General features: G+C 39.9%; 1 protein-coding gene across 5 annotated transcripts in view; it reads left to right on the top strand.

Annotated features, from left to right (window-relative positions):
• The window catches only part of LOC125625227 (C4b-binding protein alpha chain), a 35,698-nt gene extending 14,977 nt beyond the window's left edge, over window positions 1–20,721 (top strand). The window contains exons 2-11 of one of the 5 annotated variants that reach the window (XM_048827061.2): window positions 760–951; window positions 1,791–1,887; window positions 2,973–3,058; window positions 4,551–4,763; window positions 7,386–7,568; window positions 11,544–11,723; window positions 12,138–12,161; window positions 13,732–13,798; window positions 16,026–16,131; window positions 18,080–20,721. In XM_048827061.2, coding sequence (XP_048683018.2) covers window positions 760–951; window positions 1,791–1,887; window positions 2,973–3,058; window positions 4,551–4,763; window positions 7,386–7,568; window positions 11,544–11,723; window positions 12,138–12,161; window positions 13,732–13,798; window positions 16,026–16,116 — 1,133 coding nt within the window. In that variant the 3' untranslated portion in view covers window positions 16,117–16,131; window positions 18,080–20,721. Of the gene's footprint in view, window positions 1–759; window positions 952–1,790; window positions 1,888–2,972; window positions 3,059–4,550; window positions 4,764–7,385; window positions 7,569–11,543; window positions 11,724–12,137; window positions 12,162–13,731; window positions 13,799–16,025; window positions 16,133–18,079 lie in introns of those variants that run through there. The other 4 variants (XM_048827062.2, XM_048827064.2, XM_075122038.1 and 1 more) reach the window with 4 other exon arrangements.
• Window positions 20,722–22,029: the final 1,308 nt, after the last annotated feature.

Raw genomic sequence — 22,029 nt, 5'->3', positions numbered from 1 at the left:
AAAAAGATTCCAATCTCTAGTGCATGGTGTTTGTGTGTATCAAGAGTGGAATCTGTGTCCAACACATCTGGAACCATAAATACTGTAGATTAAGTAGCTGTTCCTTTACTGCAGAGTAAGCATCATTTAGTGGAAAGTTGAGGTCTGATGTGCAGCCGTATGTTTCTGCAGATTTCTTGTTTGCCTAAGCAAACTGGTCAAAATGCTACAGATTTAGAGAAATGCAGTTGGAGGTGGAGTTGTCACACTGTCATAAGGTGAAGAAGCAGATCAAGAAAAAGGGGAGCGTTTTTTTCTTCAACAAACATCCTTGTTGTTGATTGGACTTGAATCAAATTGCTTCTTGCTGTTGGACATGCAATTAAGTTAAAGGGTTGGTATCTCTGAAAATTGCGTGCCACAGTGGCAGATGAAATTTGAAAGCAAATGTTAAGTTCTGTTGATCTTACCACTGCTTAACTAGTCACGCTTGTTCTGTGGATTTAGGATTTTTTTTCAATAAGTATCTTTTTCTTACCTTGTACCTCACAGATTGGTAGTGCGAGTTACTGTTTGTACTCCTTGTTTTAAGATTTCAAGCTGGGATTTCAAAAGGGCCTAAGGAAGTTCTATGCCCAGAGCCCATTGAAACTTTCCTAGGCTCTTTTGAAAATCCCATCCTCTGTGTCAGTTAAGGCTTGTTTAAAATACAAAAACTAAAGAGTTTGGGTTTTTTTTCCCCAAAGTTACAATGCTATTTCTTTTTTTTTTTTTTAATAGGTAGTTGTGGTACCCCACCAAAGCTAAGCTTTGCTGAACTGCAAGACGAGTCTAAGGCCAAGGAAGAGTTTCCAGTTGGGACCACAGTGACATATAACTGCCGCCCAGGTTACCAAAGAGTCGCTGGACAGTCGCCCACTCTTACTTGTGAAGAAAAATCGGTGTGGTCAGAACCCAAAATGTTTTGTCAAGGTAAGGTTTTTTCTCCTCTCTTCCCTCTGCCACCCCTCCACACTCCGGTCAGAAAACACTAACAGGTTAAAGGCTCTTCTGGACTGGAATGAGGATTTTGTAACATTTCATGATTTGGAGCTTGAAAGGGACACAGTTTTTCAGACAGAATTGTTTGTTTTTTAGGAGGTGCATAAAGCTCCCCTAAAGAATCAAAATGTAAAACTTTAACACAGAAGATGAAGTTCTGGCCTACTTGAAGTCAGTGGCAACACTTCCATTCAATAGGGCCAGGATTGTACATGGAGACTAAACTAATGCAGACATTGCATGTCGTTATTGATAAAAACGTGCCAAGTCCATGAGTTAGTGATATTGGTTTGCATTGCTGTGATGATATCAGTTAAATTTTTTTTCTCTCTCTCTGTGGGCTGGGAGTGCTGTGTGGAGGGTTATGCTTTCCTTGAGAAAGGAAATGTTGGATAGAATTCTTTAGCTCTCGCATCCTTCTGGAAGGTAAAAGTGCATCTTCCAGGATGGGGCTCTTTAAGTCTGCCACAAAATTTTTGGCATCTGGTTGTATTATTTTCTATGTAATTCACTTGATTTGGGTTCCTAGTAATTTGTTATTTCACTAGAAGGGCACTGGTCTTATCCATTCCACTCATAACACAATAATATGTAAATTCATCACATTTGAGGGCCTTTTTTCTTGTTTTCATAGGCTTTTTAAATTAATATAAACACTTAACTTTACATTAGTCACGTGCGAAAATGTGGGTCACTTATTATTTACCTTTAGTTATGTTTTGTAACAGAACAGAAAGAAAAATCTAATTCCTGTTATATTCTCTCTTTAGGGAAATCATGTGGACATCCAAGAGACCTAGCTAATGGCAAGGTTCATATCACAGATCTCCTATTTGGTTCGAACATTACATTTTCTTGTGACGAAGGGTAAGGATGTCGAAGATTCCTCCCCCACCCCCTCCCCAATACTACTACTGTTGTAGTCAGTACAAAGGTCTAGATAGCAAATTATGACAAACCTTCAGCGGGGCATTGTGGAGTACGAAGTTCCTGAAATAAATAGCTGCAACCTTTTAGCTGTTCTGCATGTTCAATGCAAAGAAGGTTGGGTCAGTGTTTCCATTGTGTGAACCTTCCCTTTTTAGTACCTTGTATTCAAATTTGAAAAGATTTGCTTTCAAATCTTGGAATGGCTTTTTTTTAAATAGGGTCCTCAAAAATTTTTAAATACGCCTCCCCTTTATAAAAATTTTTCAAATATTGTGGTTGGTGTTGATATTTTGGTACACATCTAGCATTGTATAATTAAATAGGTACATAGGGCAGAATTTTGTAATTTGTATTAACTTTATCTGCCTCTTTCTAGATGTTTGGGATATAGGGTTATGCATCAAACAAATAAAAACAGAATGCACTGAGGTCTTACACTGAGTGTTAGTTCTGAATTTGGTAGCCAATTATTTTCCTCCTTCTACAGTATCTTTGGCATTGCTTTGGTAATTTTCAAAGAATCAGCAGTGGTGAACTGGGTATCTCTAATATGTAAATCTCAGATGTCGATCCTTGTTAGCTGGAGTCACTTTTCTCACTTGCTATTTTCTGGCTTTGATCAGAATACTTAGCAAAATAATGACAGGTTTCAGAGGAACAGCCGTGTTAGTCTGTATTCGCAAAAAGAAAAGGAGTACTTGTGGCACCTTAGAGACTAACCAATTTATTTGAGCATGAGCTTTCGTGAGCTACAGCTCACTTCATCAGATGATGAAGTGAGCTGTAGCTCACGAAAGCTCATGCTCAAATAAATTGGTTAGTCTCTAAGGTGCCACAAGTACTCCTTTTCTTTTAGCAAAATAAGTAACTCTTTGTCTTATAAGAATGGCATCACCTGAAATTCAGTGTGTCGTCACCACCTGCTGGCAGAACAGAAGTATACTCAAAATATCTGAGCTGATGGTTTAGAAGTTCGGTAATTTGTTAAGCAATTTTGCCTTTTAAAAAATGTTCTTGTTTAGGTTCAGATTAGTTGGACATAATACTAGTCTGTGTGTGATTGATGGAACAAGGGTCACGTGGAATCATGAACTTCCATTTTGTGAAGGTAAGTGGATTTTATACATTTATGATTCTGTTCTGGTATTGCCAGTTCATGCAACTAGTTTAGGTAAATTGTGCTGTAAAAGGAATTCACTAGTACAGAAAATAAGTATTGTTAAAATGTTTAGTCTTGTTTATTTCACCATTTTAAAAGCTAACGGAGGTACCAGTCTGTTGAAAATGCCCAGAGATTACTGATAGCTAGCTCATATGGGTCAAATTCACTCACTCATTGAAAATCAGGAGTAAACTTTACCTGCTGAATAACTGATAACACAACTGTCAACTTGTGATTAATAGTTTACGTGGAATTTATGGCTGTCTCAAATTCATTCTGTCTACACTATATTGAAGAAAATAGTTCTACAACGGATTTGAGTTTCTGACTGATTTTAGGTGAACAGGATAGATTTTCATATATAATCCTGATACCCAATTATCCTGTTACTTTCTTTGTATCACAGTAGGCTTTTTTCCATGACTTATTTGTAGACAGTTTTATGATTTCAACTTCTGTTTTGCTGTGTTCGGTTTCAGATTTATTGTTCGTATGTAGGAGCTACACCATGCTTGCTTTTTTCAGACTCTTAGGATATTTTATTCATCCAGTGCCATAAATGTATATTTGCTATTATGGAAATTCTTTTCAGTTACATTTTAATGGAAGGCTAGTCAGATTATTTCATTCTAGACTAAGTTTTAGATTTCTGCATACATTAGGGGCTTATTCTTTTAATAATTTTGAGTAATTATAGGGAAAAGGATTCAAATATAACTTCACCACATACAGGGGTTAATCAAGCATACAGGCTAACTGCATTTCTAGAAAAAGTTGTATTATGCTAACTTTCCTTTAATGTCCATAACATTTACATTTTTACTTCTGGTTTCCTAAGTAACAGAAAAGTCTTATCAAAATACATTCAGGTTTTCCAATTAAATATCTGGAAGATGTTAACATAATATTCATAACTTTCCTTCAGAAGGCACTGGGAAAACAAGTCTGTGATTTCCAGTGCAAATGTATTGACTTTTTTCAGTCTTTCAGAGAGCTCTTTTTTCCTCTGTTTTCTGTTAATCTACCATCTTACCATCTCCTTTCCCCAATATGCTGCTAACATAAAATTGTACATATTTACATCTCCATTTTCTCCTTTTCTGACCTTTTTTGGTGGTTTTGCACTTGTGTTAACCACAACCCCCCATTATCAAATAGTTTAGCTGATTCAGTGAAATCACTTTTAAAAAATTGTGTATTAGACACCTAAAATGGGTCAGATTGCAGGCTTTCATGCATCAGATCTATTGAAAATCCCCTTGCCTTGAATAATATTGCTGTAAAAATCCATAGGCTTCTGTAATTCTTTGCACTCGCCTGAATGACTGTTGCCCTATTGCCTGTAGACTGTGTACCTTGTTGTTGTTCTGCTTGTTGCTATGGCAGTTTTTCTCCTTTCGGTTAAATGCTTTTTTTCTTAACTTTTAATATTTTCTAGCAATTCCATGTCATCCGCCTCCAGACATTAAGAATGGGAGGCATTCCGGTGACTCCAATACTGAATACACCTATGGCTCAACAGTAACTTACAGCTGTAATACTGTACCAAGAGGCACAGACCCTTTCTCACTCATTGGAGAGGCATCTATTCACTGTACATCTGACAAAGACCAAAATGGAATTTGGAGTGGAGAGCCCCCTCAGTGTAAAGGTCACTATTTTTTGTAGCTTCTATAAAATCATACCAAAAGGATACTCAGGTTTAAGATTAAACATCTCAGCTGGATAAAATAGGGCACCCCAGATGTCATGTTCGTGTTTTGTCTTTAACTTTGAATTCCTTTGCTTCTGTGGTATTTGTTCAAATCCTAAACATTCCCATGTCAGATTTCTTAGTTGTTCAAAGGTGTCGCTGTTTAGTTTTCAGATATGTGGCATCAGGAGACTAGTATTTTTCTTTAAAAATCCCCACTGCTAGACAGTCCTGTCTCTTCCCCTGAGTTCCTTAATCTGAAAAAAAGATTCAACAGGTGTGGGACAGGAGGACAAATAGATTTTGCTGGTTAGAAACTTGTAGTACATCCCTTCAGAACTTTAAAAGTAGTGGTAAAGATCTCTGAGCTCAGTTTTCATCTCCTACTCACATGATATAGATTACTACTACAAAAAGGAGATCTGGTGTAGCTGATTGTCATAGAGCAGGGTTCACTCACCGCAAACAGTCCTTGAGTACTCTTTGGCAAGCTCAGTGTCATGTGCTTGTATTTATACTGTGAAATAACAATACAAACTCCCCACAGCAGAAGGCTCTTACCTTCTCCCTAGGGAGAGGCTGAGAGATCTTATCTCCCTGTGATCCTGGGCTTCTCCAACCCTTCCTTCCAGACTCTCTCTCTTCCTGTCTTTTAGCTGTCCTCAGCTGGTGAGCTGAACCACCCTGTTAACTGGTTAATCACCCAGTCCTTAACCAATTATCTCTCCAGTGTGCCTTAAGTGATGGCACTTTCCAAGTGCCCAGACTGGTGAGTCAGCTTTAGGCTACTCCCACACACACCGATATTATCTTTGTATTTCACTTGACTTTAAACAATGGTATGACATCAACATTAGACAGATATGTAGGCATGTTGCTTAATGCACTAATGCAGGGGTCTCAAATTCAAATGACCATGAGGGTCACATGAGGACTAGTACACTGGCCAGAGGGCCGCACCACTGACCACTACCCCCCCCACCGCTGCCCCGGCCCCACCCCACTCCACCCCTTCAGTGAGGCCCCACCCCAGGGGGTACAGGGTGTGGCAGGCAGCTCAGGGCAGGGGGTTGGGGTGCAGGAAGGGTGCAGGGTGCAGCAGGGGGCTCAGGGCAGGGGTTTCGGCTACAGGAGGGGTTTGGGGGGCAGGTCCGGGCCTGCCCTGCCCCCGCGCTGCTCCGGGAAGCAGACGGAACCTGGGGGAGGTGGGGGCACAGGGGTCTGTGTGTTGCCCTGGCGTCTCCTCCAGGTACTTCCCCCGAAGCTCCAGTTGGCTGGGAACAGGGAACTGCTGCCAATGGGAGCTTCGGGGAAGGTACCTGGAGGAGCGGCCAGGGCAACACACAGACCCCTGTGGGGCCCCACCAGGTCCCGACCGCTTCCTGGAGCGGGGGGGCAAGGCAGGGAGGGAGCTTGCCCTGCCCCGGTGCATGTGGGGCCGGAGCCGCTCTAGGTAAATGCTGGGGGGGTGGGGGTGCCACGGGGAGCTGGTGGGCCACAGAAAATAACCTTGCGGACCACACAGGCTGCGTGTTTGAGACCCCTGCACTAATGGAAGGCAGTCCACTATTATTATGAGCATGGTATTCTAACCTATGTAGAATAGAATCCTAATGAGCCCAACGAGCCAATCCCAAACTGATTTGGACAATGTTTGTATTAGTGACAAAGCTTGGAATTCTCCCTTCTCTTCGTAGTAGCTAGCATTGGATGTGTTAGCTTTGTGTTGCTGTCAAATAGAGAGAATCTCATCCTCTGCAAGGGATAAAGAACTAGTAAAGACACAAGGGACCAAATCCTCAGTTGGTATAAACTCATGTAGTGCCCTTGAAATCAATTATTCTGTATAATTACCCCAGCTGAGAATTTGGACCAGGACCAGGGATCAGTGTTTGTTTGTAAAGAAGATTGATGGAGAGTGTAATCATAGGATGGGCTAGGGGAAATGAGAATATAAAGTTCAATAAAAGCAGGACAACAAAAAGCAAGAATATAGTAGAGTTGGATCTTGGGAGCTGAGGAACAAGAGGGAGAGTAGTGTTGATTGGTCAAGAGCAACAAATCCATTAAATGAAGAGTGAAGAAGCAAAGAAAAGTCCTGGAAGACATAAACCCACTAAGTATGAGTAGCAAAGTTAATGTTTTGTCAATTGGACATATGGACACCCTCAGTAAAATGTAGGGTTTTTTGTCTGAAGCGAAATTGTGTCATTGGTCTACTTAGTGTCACACGTAGCATGGTTGTGGTAAACCTAAGGGAATTTCTTCCTTAACCTTGCTATTTCTTGGACTTGTGAATAGGAATCCAATTAAGTGCAGTGTTGTGATTTAATATCTGTATGCATCTGTTTGGTGGTTTAGTTGAAGGCTCATTTTGATATACTTAATTTTTTTCCCCCTTGTCTAGCTCCAAGGTAGCTGTTGTAGAAATAAACTTTTAAAAAATTAGGTCGGGGGAGAAGGGGATGCAGAATTAAAGCCACTGTTTATTTAAAAAATGTAAAGATATGCTATTCACATGTTTCAGGGCTTTATTTTTTCTTTAGAAGATGAGTTTTTCACATTCTTACCCATTTTCAGTGGTCAAGTGCAGTAACGCAGAAGTTGAAAATGGGAGAAAACTAAGTGGATTTGGTCCTTCCTATTCATATCAAGATGCCATTATATTTGAATGTGAGGCTGACTACTTCATGGTTGGCAGTCATATGATTGTATGCCAAGCAAATAATTTATGGTCTCCTCCAGTACCAACTTGTGAAAAAGGTAAGTGCAAATGGGATTTGAGAGGTCAACTTCCCTTACACATTGCGCACACAGCATTATAAAAATCTACACTTGTTCTTCCAAGACTTGGTTAGACTACAAGGTTGTTTAGAGTGAAGAAAGGAAATGCAAACTTTAGACCTAATGTGGGATTTCTCCAAAGCTCCTAAGGATGTTCATCTCTACTAGCTGATTTTTTTTTTGTGGGGGGGAAGAGGCATTCTGACATTTCAGTAGTAGCAGTGGTTGCATCTATTGAGCATGAAAAATACAAGTGAGTGTTGGTATACTGTGTTGGCAACTGAGCACATGGTGTTTAATTCTCTCTCCCAGTGGTTTCCTGTAGATATTGAAGAGGAAAGGGGATAGCATGGGTCCCTGTGGAATCTCACAGGTGAGGGCCATCCATTAGGAGGAGCCATCAGCCATTGAGTTTCAACCTCTTGAGTACTGAGTCATCTGCTCCTGCTGTGTCATGTAGATGGATTAGCAGTTTGCTTATGGTCCACTGTCTCAGAGGCAGCAATAGAGGTCAAATAATATGAGCAAATCTCGTGATCATGGACATAGGCAAGAAGTTTATTGTCTTGTGCCCTTAGAACAGTCTCTGTGCTATGTCCTGGTCCAAGCCCTAATTGTGAGGCATCCTGGTCACATGCTGTTGGAACTTCCAGAACACCTTGCTTCTGCTTTGATTTGTAAAAATGTATTTATTTTTTACTACAGTATCTCAAAGTGTCTGCGGTGCTCCACAGTTCCCAAATGGAAAAATGCTTCCATCAAAACCTCAATATGTCACTGGAGATGGTATTACGTTGACGTGCAAGGCGAATTATGTCTTGCCCGATGGTGCAAAATCTATGACTAGTCACTACAAAGGAAACAATGTGTGGGATCCTCCTGTACAAACTTGTCAACATAAGTCTAGATAAGAATGTCATGGTCCTTTCTGCTGTTGCTTCACAGGCATGTGCATTAACACAGATGTTTCCAAGTGCCTAGAATCTGCAGAAGCAACATTACCATTAAACTCAAGTTTAAGATAAATAGCTTTTAATTGTCAGCCATTAGGGTTTCTGCATTGAGGGGGAGTTTAAGGTTTTGATTATCCTTAAATGTACGCAGTAGCTATTATTTTCTAAGTTACTTTGCCCAGGAATGGGATGTTGAAGAGTTTTTCAGGGTGCAGTTATGGCTTCTTGAGGATTGGGAAGCTACTGTTTTGCAAGGGGCTTGGTGATTATGGAAATAGTACTTCTCAGAGAGAAGCAGAAGTAGTGGCTGTAGTTCCCTACTGGCTTTTACTAGGCAGGAAGGCCATGGACCCATTTCACAGCTTGTGGTTTAAATATTTTTTTAGGGTTTCCTGAGCTATGGCATACATGGTGGAGTGGATAATATGATCTGTTCAGGGGTGGATTTGTCTTTCCCAGTTAAGCTTGACTGATTATCAGTGAAGTAAGCTGAGAGTTCTTGGTAATGGTCAATGCTTGGGTCTGATGTCTGGGCTGAGTAACCCGAGGGCTATGTGAAATAGCTTTGCTCGCTGATATTGACTCACTGATGGCAGAATAGAGTGCTCTTTTTGCTGCCTTCACTGCAGTGACGTAGTCGTGCAAGAGCCAATGCTGCTGGCAGGTGCATTCAAAATATTTTATTCATTAGTGTGCTTTATCTGCCATAGTTCATCTGTGAACAGTGGTGATAGTGGTGGAGAATTGAGCAGCTTGGGGCCAAGGCATCAGTGACAGTGGACGTTAGATGTACTAACTCATTGGCAGCTTGGTCTTGAATGTGTGTGACTGTGAAAGTTTAAAACATAGAGGAGTTCAGGAGTCTTTAGGGGCATAGTAGCTGTGGTTGTTCACTACCTTGGTGGAAGGAGGAAGCCTCTGATCTTTGCCTGGATGAGGAGGAGGTGGTGGTTAGACCAGGAGAGTAGTACGCTGGTGATGTCTCAATAGCCACTGCTAGGCTCAGGATAGGCTCTAACATATGTCTGGCTGCATGTGTGGGCCCAGAGACTGCCCTGAAGAATCCCACAGAAGCCAAGAGGACAGACCTTTGTGTAGCATCTGCATTGTCTATGGGGAGGACAAGATCTTCAGGACAAGAAATCTTCACCCCTTTTCCACCACATCAAGTACAAGTTAGTCTTAGCTTCTAAGGCTATACACAGTTGTCCCTTGCTTACCTGTCCTTTTTTCATTTGTTAGCCTTGATGTTCCGTGTGACTGCCTCTCTAGCAACTATCTCTATATCCTACCTATAGACCACCCTTCTTATCTTGCCAGACCAGCTCCTTCTCCTTAGGAGGCCCTTCTAATATGCTTATCAGAAAATCAGACAAGTAATCTGCTTGCATGTTCTGTTATGTCTCTTTGAACATTAGCTGTTTGTGAGAGATTGGTAGTTATTCCCTGCACTGCCCTTGCCAAAGGACAGTTCATCGAGCTGTCCTGTGAATGATCGTTGTCCAGCTTCTGGGATGTATGTCCTTGGCCAGACATGATAAATATTATTGTGAGTCATTAAATTATTTAAAATGAATCTGAGTCCAGGGCACGTCACTCCTTTATTTTTACTACAGTACCTCCAAGTGTCTGTGGCGCTCCACAGTTCCCAAATGGAAAAATGCTTCCATCGAAACCTCAGTATGTCACTGGAGATGGTATTATTATCTTGACCTGTGAGGTGAATTATGTCTTGCCTGATGGTGCAAAATCAGTGACTGTTCACTGCAAAGGAAACTGTGTGGGATCCCCCTGTACAAACTTGCCTAAATAAGTCTAGATAAGACTGTCATGTTCCTGCTTCAGAGGCACATGCATTAACACAGATGTTGCTTTTGCAGAGTCTAGGCATGAGGAAACTTTCTCTTACAAGGTAAAAAGAGATTCTCTACTGAGGGTGGAGTTAACATTTTACCTTTTTAAATGGACTGAGTGACTATCTTAAGAGGTTCTAAAACCATGTGCTTTCTTGTCCTCTTAAATCTGGGGCAAAGGGCTTTTGTTCACAGGAGCACTGCAGATCTGTCTGTTGCTTTATCATCTGAAGCACCTTGATGTATACAGGTGTGGAATGGGGGGTTAGAGATCTTTTTTAAATTGTTTTTAAAATATGAAAACTATTTTAAAGGGTGGGGCATAGCACAGGTACAACTAAAGTTTTGTTTGGCTTTATTGGTAACTGTTGCTCTAATGTGATTTTATATAAGATGAGGACTAATGTACCAACAATTAATAGATGCCCTCTAAGTAAAATGGAATATTTAGTATGTGGAGTTTAATTTTCATTTAAGTGGAACTTTCACACCAGCTCTGTCTCTGCTGTCTTTGTCTGATCTTTCGTAAAGCACCAATGCCAAGAGCACCAAAGAATGCACTCCCCACAAGGGGAGTGCATGCTGCATTCTTCATATTGGAGGGGAATGAACTCTTAATAGAGCTCCTTAAGTGACATGACAAACAGCTTTATTAATACAGTTTTTGAGCCTTTTTCTGTCCTAATACTTTCTCTATTGATGACGATTAGCTCCATGCTGTGTGAGGGGCTTTCAGACTGTTGGTTGGATGGCTATTTTAACTCTTCCAGTGCCTCTCATTAGCTCATTTGTTAGGATAAGCATTGTATAAATGCCTATACATAAATAATAGTAAATCACTGGAAATAAACAGGTCCGTGAGACTGTAAGATTCCTGTCTACATAATGTGGCTGTTTTCCACTCCTTCAGTAAATCGGTGCAAAGTAGACAAACATGAAAAATGTTGAGTAAGTTACAGAACAGGTGCTCTGAAATGTGTTTGGTTCTAACCAAACATCTTAAAAGTAGCAGAAAGATTCAATGGGGTATGTATTTTAAAATGCATGTGAATGGAAATATTTTTAAAATGGGAAGCCTAATCTCATTTGCACTTGGGTTTCGTATTACTTTGTTTTAACAAGTGTGTGTTTCACTTTTTCATCTTCAGAGGTTTGTCCAGACCTGGTCATCTCTCATGGAAGAGTAAAGTCTGGAGCAAAACCTCATTATGTTGTTGGAGATCATGTTACAATTGAATGTTATGCAGCCTACACAATGCCTGGTGAACCTACGATTCATTGCACTGATAAATTTAAATGGGAGCCTGTAATTCCAGAATGTAGACTACGTAAGTATAAATGTGATAAATTCTAAAAAAACATTTTGCAAAAAAAAATGCATATTTCATATTGTATGACACCCGAATGCTATCTGGGATTCAGGAAGTTGTCACTTGGGGACACTTTCTCATTTAAGAGGTATTGTTAACGCACATTGTTTAAAGAGTTTGGGGTGAGACATGGCTAATCCCTTTCTATTTGAGAGTTTTATTATATAAATTAGCCTTCTATTAGATTTTATTTATCTAGACACAGTACTTGGAAGACTATTCAGTATGTCTTATTTTTAATTGGTTCTTGTTCTAATTTAACACTTATGCTGGATTTTCTTGGAGACAGTCCAGTAGAGATTAATACATGTACACCTCCTTGTATAATTACCATTCATGCTCTTAAATTGAATTCACCCTTTTTTGTTCTAGGTGTGTACATCATAATAATTTGTGGTAAGTACTTTATTAACACCAAATGAGATACATGAAATATAAAATAAGCATCACTGTATAAAATCAGTGTTTTACTTCTATTTCAATTCGTTGTATGTGACTGCAGGAACGTACAGTGATTTCGGAGTTTCTCTTACTGAATTACTTGCAAACTCCTTTGCAATGCTGTAAAGTTCCTGAAAAAACTGATCAGGTGTATTAGCATCAACTGCTATAAATCATAGTTTTAATGTAAAGTGGGGTTTTTCTTGTTTGTCATCTATGTAATAAAAATCAGAGCAAATTTTTTTTGTTAAATTCTGCAAAGAATTTGAAGCACATTTTTGGCTTTGTATTGGAACCTGTTGGGTTTTGTTGGAACTATAATTAGGCAATAACAGGTCCATCATGAACGAGCTGTGCCTCCCCCATCTTACAAAAGGTTTTTCTCCTCTCTCCCTCCCTCTTTAGTACTTGGTTTTCAACTTTTAAATTTTGTGGACTGCTTAAAACAAAAAGATCCTCTCTTGGACTCTCTCTCTGGCATTCTTACTTCAATGCCACAACTCTCTGGCCACCCTAGAGCATGGTTATTTTAACAAGCAGCATTAGGCATAGTCACAAGGTTTACTTACCCCTTGTGGTTGCAGCTGGGGATTAACTCTGCTGAGGCTGACATTCCCTTCCATCACTTGCTTATGCACCATCCCTCTTGGTCTCTAGGACTCAGTGCTTCCTCTCCATTGTTTGGCTCTCCAGCCAGATCACCATACAGCTTTCCCCTTTCACGTTAACAAAGTCACCAGACCAGGTGTCATTCCGGGCAGTCTTTTGATTCAAGATTGTGCCACTCCCAGTGGCTGGTAAGGAAACCCAGGCCCTCCCACTACTATAGCTTGTAGCTCAGGGACCCTACAATCAGGAGCCAAGGTCTGCACGATCTCAACTCTTACTGCTGCTTCCTACACTGCCCTCTGCTGGCTTTCTTCTCCACCACCTTTCTGAGTAAACCCTTCCCTCAGAGCCTAGGTCTTGGGCTTCTACTTCCCTGAGTTTCCACCTTCTGTCTTCACTAACTCCAACAAAAACTGCAAACTTCCACATTACAGCCCTTTTGCTTGCCCTTCCTGGCTTTATACAAGCCCCACCTACTCCTGCCAGATGGGCACTATCTTCAATTAGTGCTTGTCAACCAAGTCCCATGCAGCCTAACAGGTTAATTAGTCCCTTCTGAGCCATTTTAACCCCTTCACGGGTGGTTGTGATCAGGTGTTCACAGCAATTCTTAAAGAGAGAGAATGCCAGTGAAGCTCCCTGTAATGCAATGGGTGCAGCTTTACCATTTTGGGTCTGCTTTTTCCTCTCCCCTGAGGTAAGTTCACTAGCTGTGTGTTCCTTTGAGCACTGAGTATTTAATACTTTTTGATTAAAGATTCAGAGATGGGGGGAGATTGTATTGTGGTTGAACACGTGCATTGCTAAAAAGCATCATGAACTTCATTTCTAAACCTGTGACGTTCGTTAATCATGGGTGTGTTCTTGAGCTAACAGTGACTTGTCACCCAATTAAATTTTTTTTTTTCCTTTCAAGTAATTGTAATCGCTGCAGTGATGCTGATAGTAGCTTTGGTCTATAAGAAAATTTTTTCACAGAAAGGGTAAGTCTACACCTGTTCCTTGTGCTTGTTTGTCAGCTTCCTGATACCTTTCCTTTTTGCATAAGCCAGTATGGTAGCTACTTGAGCTTTCATTAGCCTTTGTATTCACTAACCTATGAAAAATTCTAGCTTTTAATCTACTTTTACAAATTCAGTGTTGAACCTGTTCTCACTTGGCTCTGATAATTACCCACATAAAAGCTGTGAATTAACCTTAAAGACTGCACATGGCCTTTTCCCATATAGTAAGGCATTTAAGCTCATAATGCCACTACATAAATCCATGGTACACCCACACATGGAAGGATGCATGCAGTTCTGGTCACCCATCTTAAAAAGATATTTAAAATTGTAAAACTATAGTGAAGGGCAGCAAAGGATGATGAGGGTGATGGAGCAGCTTCTGTATGAGGAGAGATTAAGACTGGGACTAGTCAGCTTGGAAAAGACCCAGCTGGGGGTGGGGGAATATGATCTACAAAATTATGACTGGTGAGGAGAAAGTGTTCACCCCTGCACATAACACAAGAACTAGGAGTCACCTGATTAAATTAATAGGCAACCGGTTGAAAACTAGTAAGGGAGTACTGCAGACAACCTGTGGAACTCATTGTCAGGGGACACCATGAAGGCCAAAAGTATAACTGGGTTCAAGAAAGAATTAAGTTAATGGAGATGTCCATCAATGGCTATTAGCCACAATGGTGAGGGACACAACCCCACGCTCTGGGCTAAGTTCCCTAAACTTTCAACTGTCAGAAGCTGGGACTGAACAACAGGGGGTGGATCACTATTAAAATTGCCCTGTTCTGTTCATTCCCCATGAAGCATTTGGCACTGGCCACCGTTGGACAGGATACTGGGCTAGATGGACCGCTAGTCTGACTAAATATGGCCATTCTGAGGTAGGCTTAGTTCTGACACAGGACCCTAGGAATACAATTTTCTTGTGGAAGGAATATGCCTGTGCCCTGCTCAGAAGCACACCAGTTTTTCCCCCAGTAATTTAGATGGTAGCACACGCTTGTGCCATCCTCATCAGGTTTTGTAACTCTGCTGCCTCCAGGGCAGCTGACATCAGTAGGGAAGAATCTGTAAGACCCATTGCTTGTCCATTCAAAATACTTTATTTTTCATGTCTGTCTGTTCCTCAAAAGTATCTTTTTCATCTCATCAAGAATCCATTTGAATAAATGTTTAACAGGTAAATTAAATCCCCCTGCACACCCACAACACAAGGGAAAGCTAAAACAGCATGCACGCATGTGTAACGTTCAATTTTTATTTTATACAATACTTTCATACTATTCAAAATACAAAACAGTAGGTAGTATAGAAAAAAAGATGTATAGTGTTTAAATTTTGAAACTACCCAATAAATACAAATGTTTGACATTTCATTTGTATAGATTCCTAGCAAACCTGTATAGTGGCAGAAGTAATTTTTGTAAATTAAAAAAAAAAGGTGAACATTAGAACCTGACCTTGCTCTGAGAACAGTGGGCCCTGCATCCATGTAGTTCTCAGGTAAGGACTGGAGCCTAACTGAATTCATGAGGAGTTTCCTCTTTGTAATACGTTGCATACACTTTTCATGAGGTCCACTTTCTAGGACAAGTTATTTATTTTTTATGATGGTGATAAGCATTTGTTAGAATCTTATGGGGGGAGGGGAGTGGGGACAGAACATACTTTCAGAAATATTTAGTGTAGAGAAACTCAAAGGGATGTAAAGAACAAAATACAGGGCTTAAGCCTCACGTCAGCAAAGCACTTAAACACATGCCCAACTTTAAGCAGGTGAATAGTATGGTTGACTTCAGAATTTACCTTTAAGTGCTTTGCTGGATCCAGAGCATTAGCGCACCATGTGCTTTTTTCATTAACTAGACTCCATGAACCTTTGACACTTTTTAAGTGCAAGAGCCAGGTTAATTTTTAACAAATCAAAATGAGGTTTATGCTCCCACTTGTCTTCTGTGAAGGGCAGGGAGATTTGAAAATGGAGACCATTCAACAGACTGTTTTGACTCCAATATTAGATATAGACTAGAGCTTATTTTGGAAATCGCTGCAGGCACCAAACTCTGTATTCAATTTCTAAACTTAAGGCTCCTGTAAAAATAATCTCACCAGCTATTTCCCTCTTTCCTCCACTCCCTTGGGCTTAACTCACCATGCATAGAGAATATTAATCAATTAGACTTCCCCCTCCTCTGCTGTTCAGCTCATACCAAACTGATGAAAACGGCCAAGAAGCATGCATGTTAAAGGCTAAAGTACCAGATGAAATTGAAGCATCTGCATTAAAGAACTAATTGAAACATTAAAAGGTATAGTTTAAGCTTCCTTTCCATTTGAAAATGTCCAAATTAGATGGCTTATTCATATTTCCAAGGGAAATGTGGTATGTAACTGCTATGTATTGGGTGAAGACCACAAGTTACTTTCATAGGTCTTCCTGTATGGTATGTATTTTTTGGACTAATTCATTCTCATGTGTTACCTCCTTTTGATAAAGGAGAAATATTGTCACTTCAAACCTGGTGATGTACAGTGGTCCTTATCAGATGCAGTTTGGTTTAAAGTGGTTTTTTAAAGGCATGCATGAAATATTTCAGATTTTCATTTTAAAGTACTGGTGGCTTAAGTTTTTCAGTAAAATTGTTTTCATAAAATACTCTTTCGTTATTACAAGGAAGTAATTATAGCAATGTAGGGCTGGAAGAGGCTGCAAGAGGTCATCTAGTCCAGACCCCTCACCAAGGCAGGACCAGTACAACTAGACCATCCTTGACAGTTTTGTCCTGTCTGTTCTCAAAAGCCTCTAATGATGGGGATTCCACAACTTCCCTTAGAAGCCTATTCTAGTGCTTAACTATCCTTTATAGTTAGAAAGTCTTTCTTAATAGCCAATCTAAATCTTCCTTGGGTACAGATTAAGCCCATTGCTACTTGTCCACCTTCAGTGGACATGGAGAACAATTGATCACCATCCTCTTCGAAACAAAAAGTGTTAAAGTTTTTAGTAAACTACTAAAAATAGAAAGTCTAAAAAAGTTTTGACTTAGTAAGGAAACTGTTTCTATGCTTGATACATATGAATTAAGATGATTAAGAGCAGCATTTTTCCTTTTGCATAGGAAAGTTTCAAAGCTGTATTAAGCCAATGTTCAGTTGTAAACTTTAGAAAGAACCATAACATTTTGTTCAGAGTTACAAACATTTCAGTTATGAACAACCTCCATTCCCAAGTTCATAACTGAGGTTCTACTGTACTTTAATTGATAAACCTGGTGGACCTGTATAATTGGCAACAATTGTGGTTATTCTTACACCTCAGTTGAGTCAAAATGTTTATTTCAAAATCATCAGTTATATTTCAAACCTATCAGAACAAGGGACCAACCTGCTGCTTTTCACTGTGCTCAGCGGTGACAAAGTTCTGGCAGTGTTTTTTAACACTAATATATATTAGTGCAGTGCAAGACAAAACAATACAATTTTGGGTTTACACTCTGGAGGGGGTGTGCACTTGAGTGCTGGACAATCCCAATGCTGGACAGTTTTACATGCAGAGATAACAAGTCCTTTGAAACCAGAGTTTCCCTTTATCCCAGTCTCAAATCCTTCAGTATGGCTTCCAAGAAGGTGGTGGTAATGGACCGGAGATCTAACATCTCAATCCTGGCTGCTTCCAAAAGGTTTATTAGAAGGCTATTCAGTTAAAAAAAATTAAGGTTAAACTCTTTTCTGTATTGTAACTGATAAATTTTAGGTATCTAGTTTCAAGTTGGATAGTCTGGACTACAAATTACATCCCTTACAGCCATGCAGCTTTTGGTTCTTAATTTATGCGACTGGTTCACATGTCTCCAACAGTCCTAAATATGCTTAAGGAAGTGACTTCTCAGGAGCATGGGATTCCTAGCTAATTGTAAAATAAACAGCGTTAGTGTTTTGTAGTTACCAACATTGTGACAATCTCTTCAACCAAAATAATCCATATATAACAAGCATTTCAGGAGAGCAGAAATGCAGGATGTTAACAGCTTGATAACTGCTTTAGTTTAAAAAAAAAAAAACACCCCAACGTCATAGGAGCCTATTTGCATTTTAACTTTTTATAAGTGTACCAGCAGCCAGTATGTCTCTGAAGTAATAGAAAAGATGACTTGGAAAATATTGCCAGTTTTGTTAACAGGAAGAAATATGCTAAATAACCAATTAAAACAAATGAGATTATATGAAAAATAAAAATTCTAATTCTTGTTTTTGCAGGAAACATGTCTCCACTTCACCTACTGCTGAGTACACCTCGTGTAAAACTTGATTGCTTGGAGGGGAAGGAGCAGTGCTGAAAGAATTCTTTCACAGATGGAAAAAGGACTGCATTTGCACTATATTTCTGTAGTGGAATATTTAGCACCTACTTTCACCAGAATTGAAGATGCTTTCATCTTAGATTTTTCTTCTCCTTTTGTGATTGACTGCTGTAGACATCTACCGCATCTTTACTAAGGCACAAAGCCAGAATGTATACCAGTACCATCCCTTTTAGCTCACTTGTCTGTGTGAAATTAACTTATACAAAGTTTAGTGCCCATAGCCTTTTCACAGCAGCCTGGAATACTAAAACTCTGCATTCAGGGCTTTATGCCAGCTGCCTTCTTTCTCTGCCTTGCAGCATCCTCCTGCTTCCAGAAGAGACTAGGCAATGAGAGAGTGCGTGGTAGGTTCTTGATATGATTTATGTTGCATTAGTGGCCATATTGTTTAAATTTAAGTACCTCTATTTTAGGACGGTGACTACCTACTGAAAGATATGGTGCCTAGTTTAATTTTCATAACTTAAGTTTTGCACATCATTCCCTTTATATTTGCAAGTACTAAATATGAAACTAAACTACTTCTCTTGCTGTCCACTGCTTTTGGATATACTGTGCATCTAAACCAGGTTTTTGTAACCTTCCTCTTAAGGCAATTAATTGGTCTTGGTGGGCAACAGGGGGAGTCTGGGTAGTAATTCTGTCCCAGTTAAGATTGCAAAGGACCACCTTGAATGGGGAATCAAGAGAGTGACCTCATCAGAAACACTTCTTGCGCCTCAGACTTGCTAGATAATGAAGGTTTCCCACTGGAAGTGATGGAAGATACACACAACTGTACAAATTGCAGGCACATACACTCTTTTAATTGCAATATAAAGACAATCTTGAGGTGGAAGTTGGATGAGGACAGACTTTTTTCCCCCCTTGCTGAAGGACAAGCAAACACTTGTCAGCTGAAACAGCTCAAAAAAATTATTACATTAGGGATCTTGGATAGGGGGTTTCCTACTGGAGTTGGGGGTCTTGGTGCATATCTGAAATCATATACTTTCCCATATGGTGGGCTCTGAATTGAAGCTTGGATTGAACTCAGCAGCTATAACTCGAAATGTGTATCATTATGAAAACTGTCATGATCTGTTTATGTCATAGCCATGTGTGGCAAAGCTAATAAACCAATCCTTTTTCTTTTACCACAGACCATCTAGGCAGTTCTGTTACAGGTTCACTTTCCCACAGAAGGAAGTGGATGTAATTTAAGTCTGTTTTTATTTCAGCTATTCATTGTTCTGTGTGATATGGATGTATATATTTGTATTAGTACTTTTAGCATTTCTGATCAGAAACATTTGTTTGAATAATTTTGATCCCCTAGCACACTATCAAACAGTAATATTCTGTGGGGTATGCTTAACAAGGAAGGGCTAGATTCACAAAAACTTTTTAGTGTCCAGAAAAATCACTGGAATTCACAAAGTCTAGGCTGGCTGTGCAATGAATTGGGAGAATCAGAAGCCAGAGCATGGGATTCACAAAAACCAGCATGTTTTTAAGATGCTCCTTGCATAAGGTAGCCAATAGGTGGTACAAAGCCAAGGCATATGTGCTAAGCTCTACCCCTCTCTGAGATTGGTACCTCCCTGCTGTGAATCCTGGGGTGTAAAGTACCTACACTGTTTTTGCAAGAAGCCTGGGGTGTTGCTCAAGCTTGCATCCGCTCAGTCAACATTTATCCATCATACAACAGCTTCTACATTGGTCCAGCAAAAGGGAGCATGCACTTAAGAGAGAGGCATCTGCTCCAGTGACTCTTAAAATTATTCACAGTGGAACAGGTTTCAACAAGAGATACTGAAAGACTCCTACCACATGGCTAGGGCACTCACTGAGCAGTGACAGATCCCTGTTCAAATCCCTTCTCTTCCTCAGGTGGAAGGGGGACTTGAACCATGGGTCTCCCAAGTGAGTACCCTATTCACTGGGCTAAAAGTTGGAAGGAAAATCTGTCCCCTCTTCCCTGTCCTCTAGTCATTTTGTGCAAGCTCATCTATAGGGCCTTGATCTTGCTTACCTGATAGGGCCCCACAGATGAGTTGAGAACCATCTCGCTTTTCCTGGTTGAAACACCGTTCTGGGGTTTAGGCTTTAATTGCCTAAAGTGGCAGTTAGATGCAAACATCCTTTTGTGAATGTTGCCCAAAATGTGTACTAATCATTTTGCTTATCAAAATAGCTTTAACAGCTAGGACCCTGGTCCTGCAAAGACTTACATAGTGGGACTATTCACAATGTGTATAAGAAAACATTGTTAGACTGGGGGTAAAATTGTTAATTCCAGGAATTGCTTTTTAAGTACAGAGTATATTATAAATGCCTATTATAAATGCCTATTATATCAATCATTGGATTGTTATATAGTGCCTTTCAGCATTAAGGGGGCGGGGGGGGGGAGCTATTTAAAATGCAAGGCAATTGTAAAATGCTACAGTGTGATTTTAACCATATTCCTTATTTAGTACTATTAATGTTCAGTTTATGAACACAAGAAGGATTTGTCTTGTATTCTTAATAAAGTGATGATTTTTAAGTGAAGTGTTTGTCACTCATTCTCCTTTGATTTTTAATAAGCAGCATGCTGTGTGACTACTAGTCTGACTTATTTCAGATTTTGCTATTTCAATTTTACTTTTAAAAGTGTTTGATCCAGTTCATCAATCATCGTGCTGGGGAAAAAAATACTATTTTGGGTTGTCATAAATCAAAAAATGAGTTACTTGCATAGCTCTACTCCATACATATTTTATACTATGCTCACTTTAGACTTACAGGGATGCAACGTATCACCATCCAGTAGATAAATTAAAATTGCATGAAGTAATATTCAATTTTAACTTCATTTGAAATATTCAATCTAAACACAAGTTATTGCAAGTATTAATCTATCAGGGGAGTTGTATTCAGATATAAATTTAACTGTCAGTTACTAAAGATGATGGAAACTGGACTGGAGGAGTGAAAATAAACCATGCTTGCACCTGTCAGTCTTTACATGAGCCAGAGGCCAATACTATCTTGATTTAAAAGAAAAATTAAATCAAAGTAGGTCACCCACAGTTGAAAGACAAATAGCTGTTTTACTGGCTTGCTGAATGTAAGTCACCAAGAAGGTGGGGGAGGGTGGTTTTTTTATATATATGTGTGTATACACACCCCCACTCACCCCCCTGCACCTCCTTGTCCACTGAATAGGAAGAATCTGCACTACCCTATGTGTGACCCAAAACACAGAACCCTTCATTGAAACTATTCCTACCAGTTCAACAGAATACAAGCACAAGTATGACATTAATACACACACTTACGGTGCAAGATGACACTTTTGCTGAAAGCATTCTGGGACCTCCGTGATGTGAATATAGGTGCTTGTGGAGAGGGGAAAAAGAGAGTTTCCATTAGTGTTGCTTTTCCCCCTACATCATAACCGATTTCAAATGGTGCTAGACAAAAACAAACTCTGAACACCAAGAGAGATCGGTCAGCCTGTGTAAGAGATGTTTTCCCAGCTGAAAGGAGGGGAGTCCTCTAGGTCACAGCCACGGGTCTGTTTGAAAAAAAAGACTGCTGTACCAATGGTCTGACTGGATGCTTCTGGATAAGCCACAAAAGCCTCTGAAACGTAGTCAGTTTGAAGAAACTTGCCTACCGTAGACCTCAGTATCTTCAGTGGTCTGCATTAAATATGGGAGGGTTATGGCTTTACTTGTAACAGGAGCTACTGGAAATAAGTAATCCTTGATGTTTTGTTTTTTAAACGGTAACATCTTTCTCAAGAAAATAGCCTGATATTCAGTACACGAGCTTCCACCACCTACTGGAAAGAGAAGGGGTCAGAATTTCAGA

This window comes from Caretta caretta, chromosome 21, assembly GCF_965140235.1.
Source record: "Caretta caretta isolate rCarCar2 chromosome 21, rCarCar1.hap1, whole genome shotgun sequence".
Classification (NCBI taxonomy): Eukaryota; Metazoa; Chordata; order Testudines; family Cheloniidae; genus Caretta; species Caretta caretta.
Note: the sequence above shows the minus strand (reverse complement) of the source record. Positions and strands in the feature narration are given on the sequence as shown.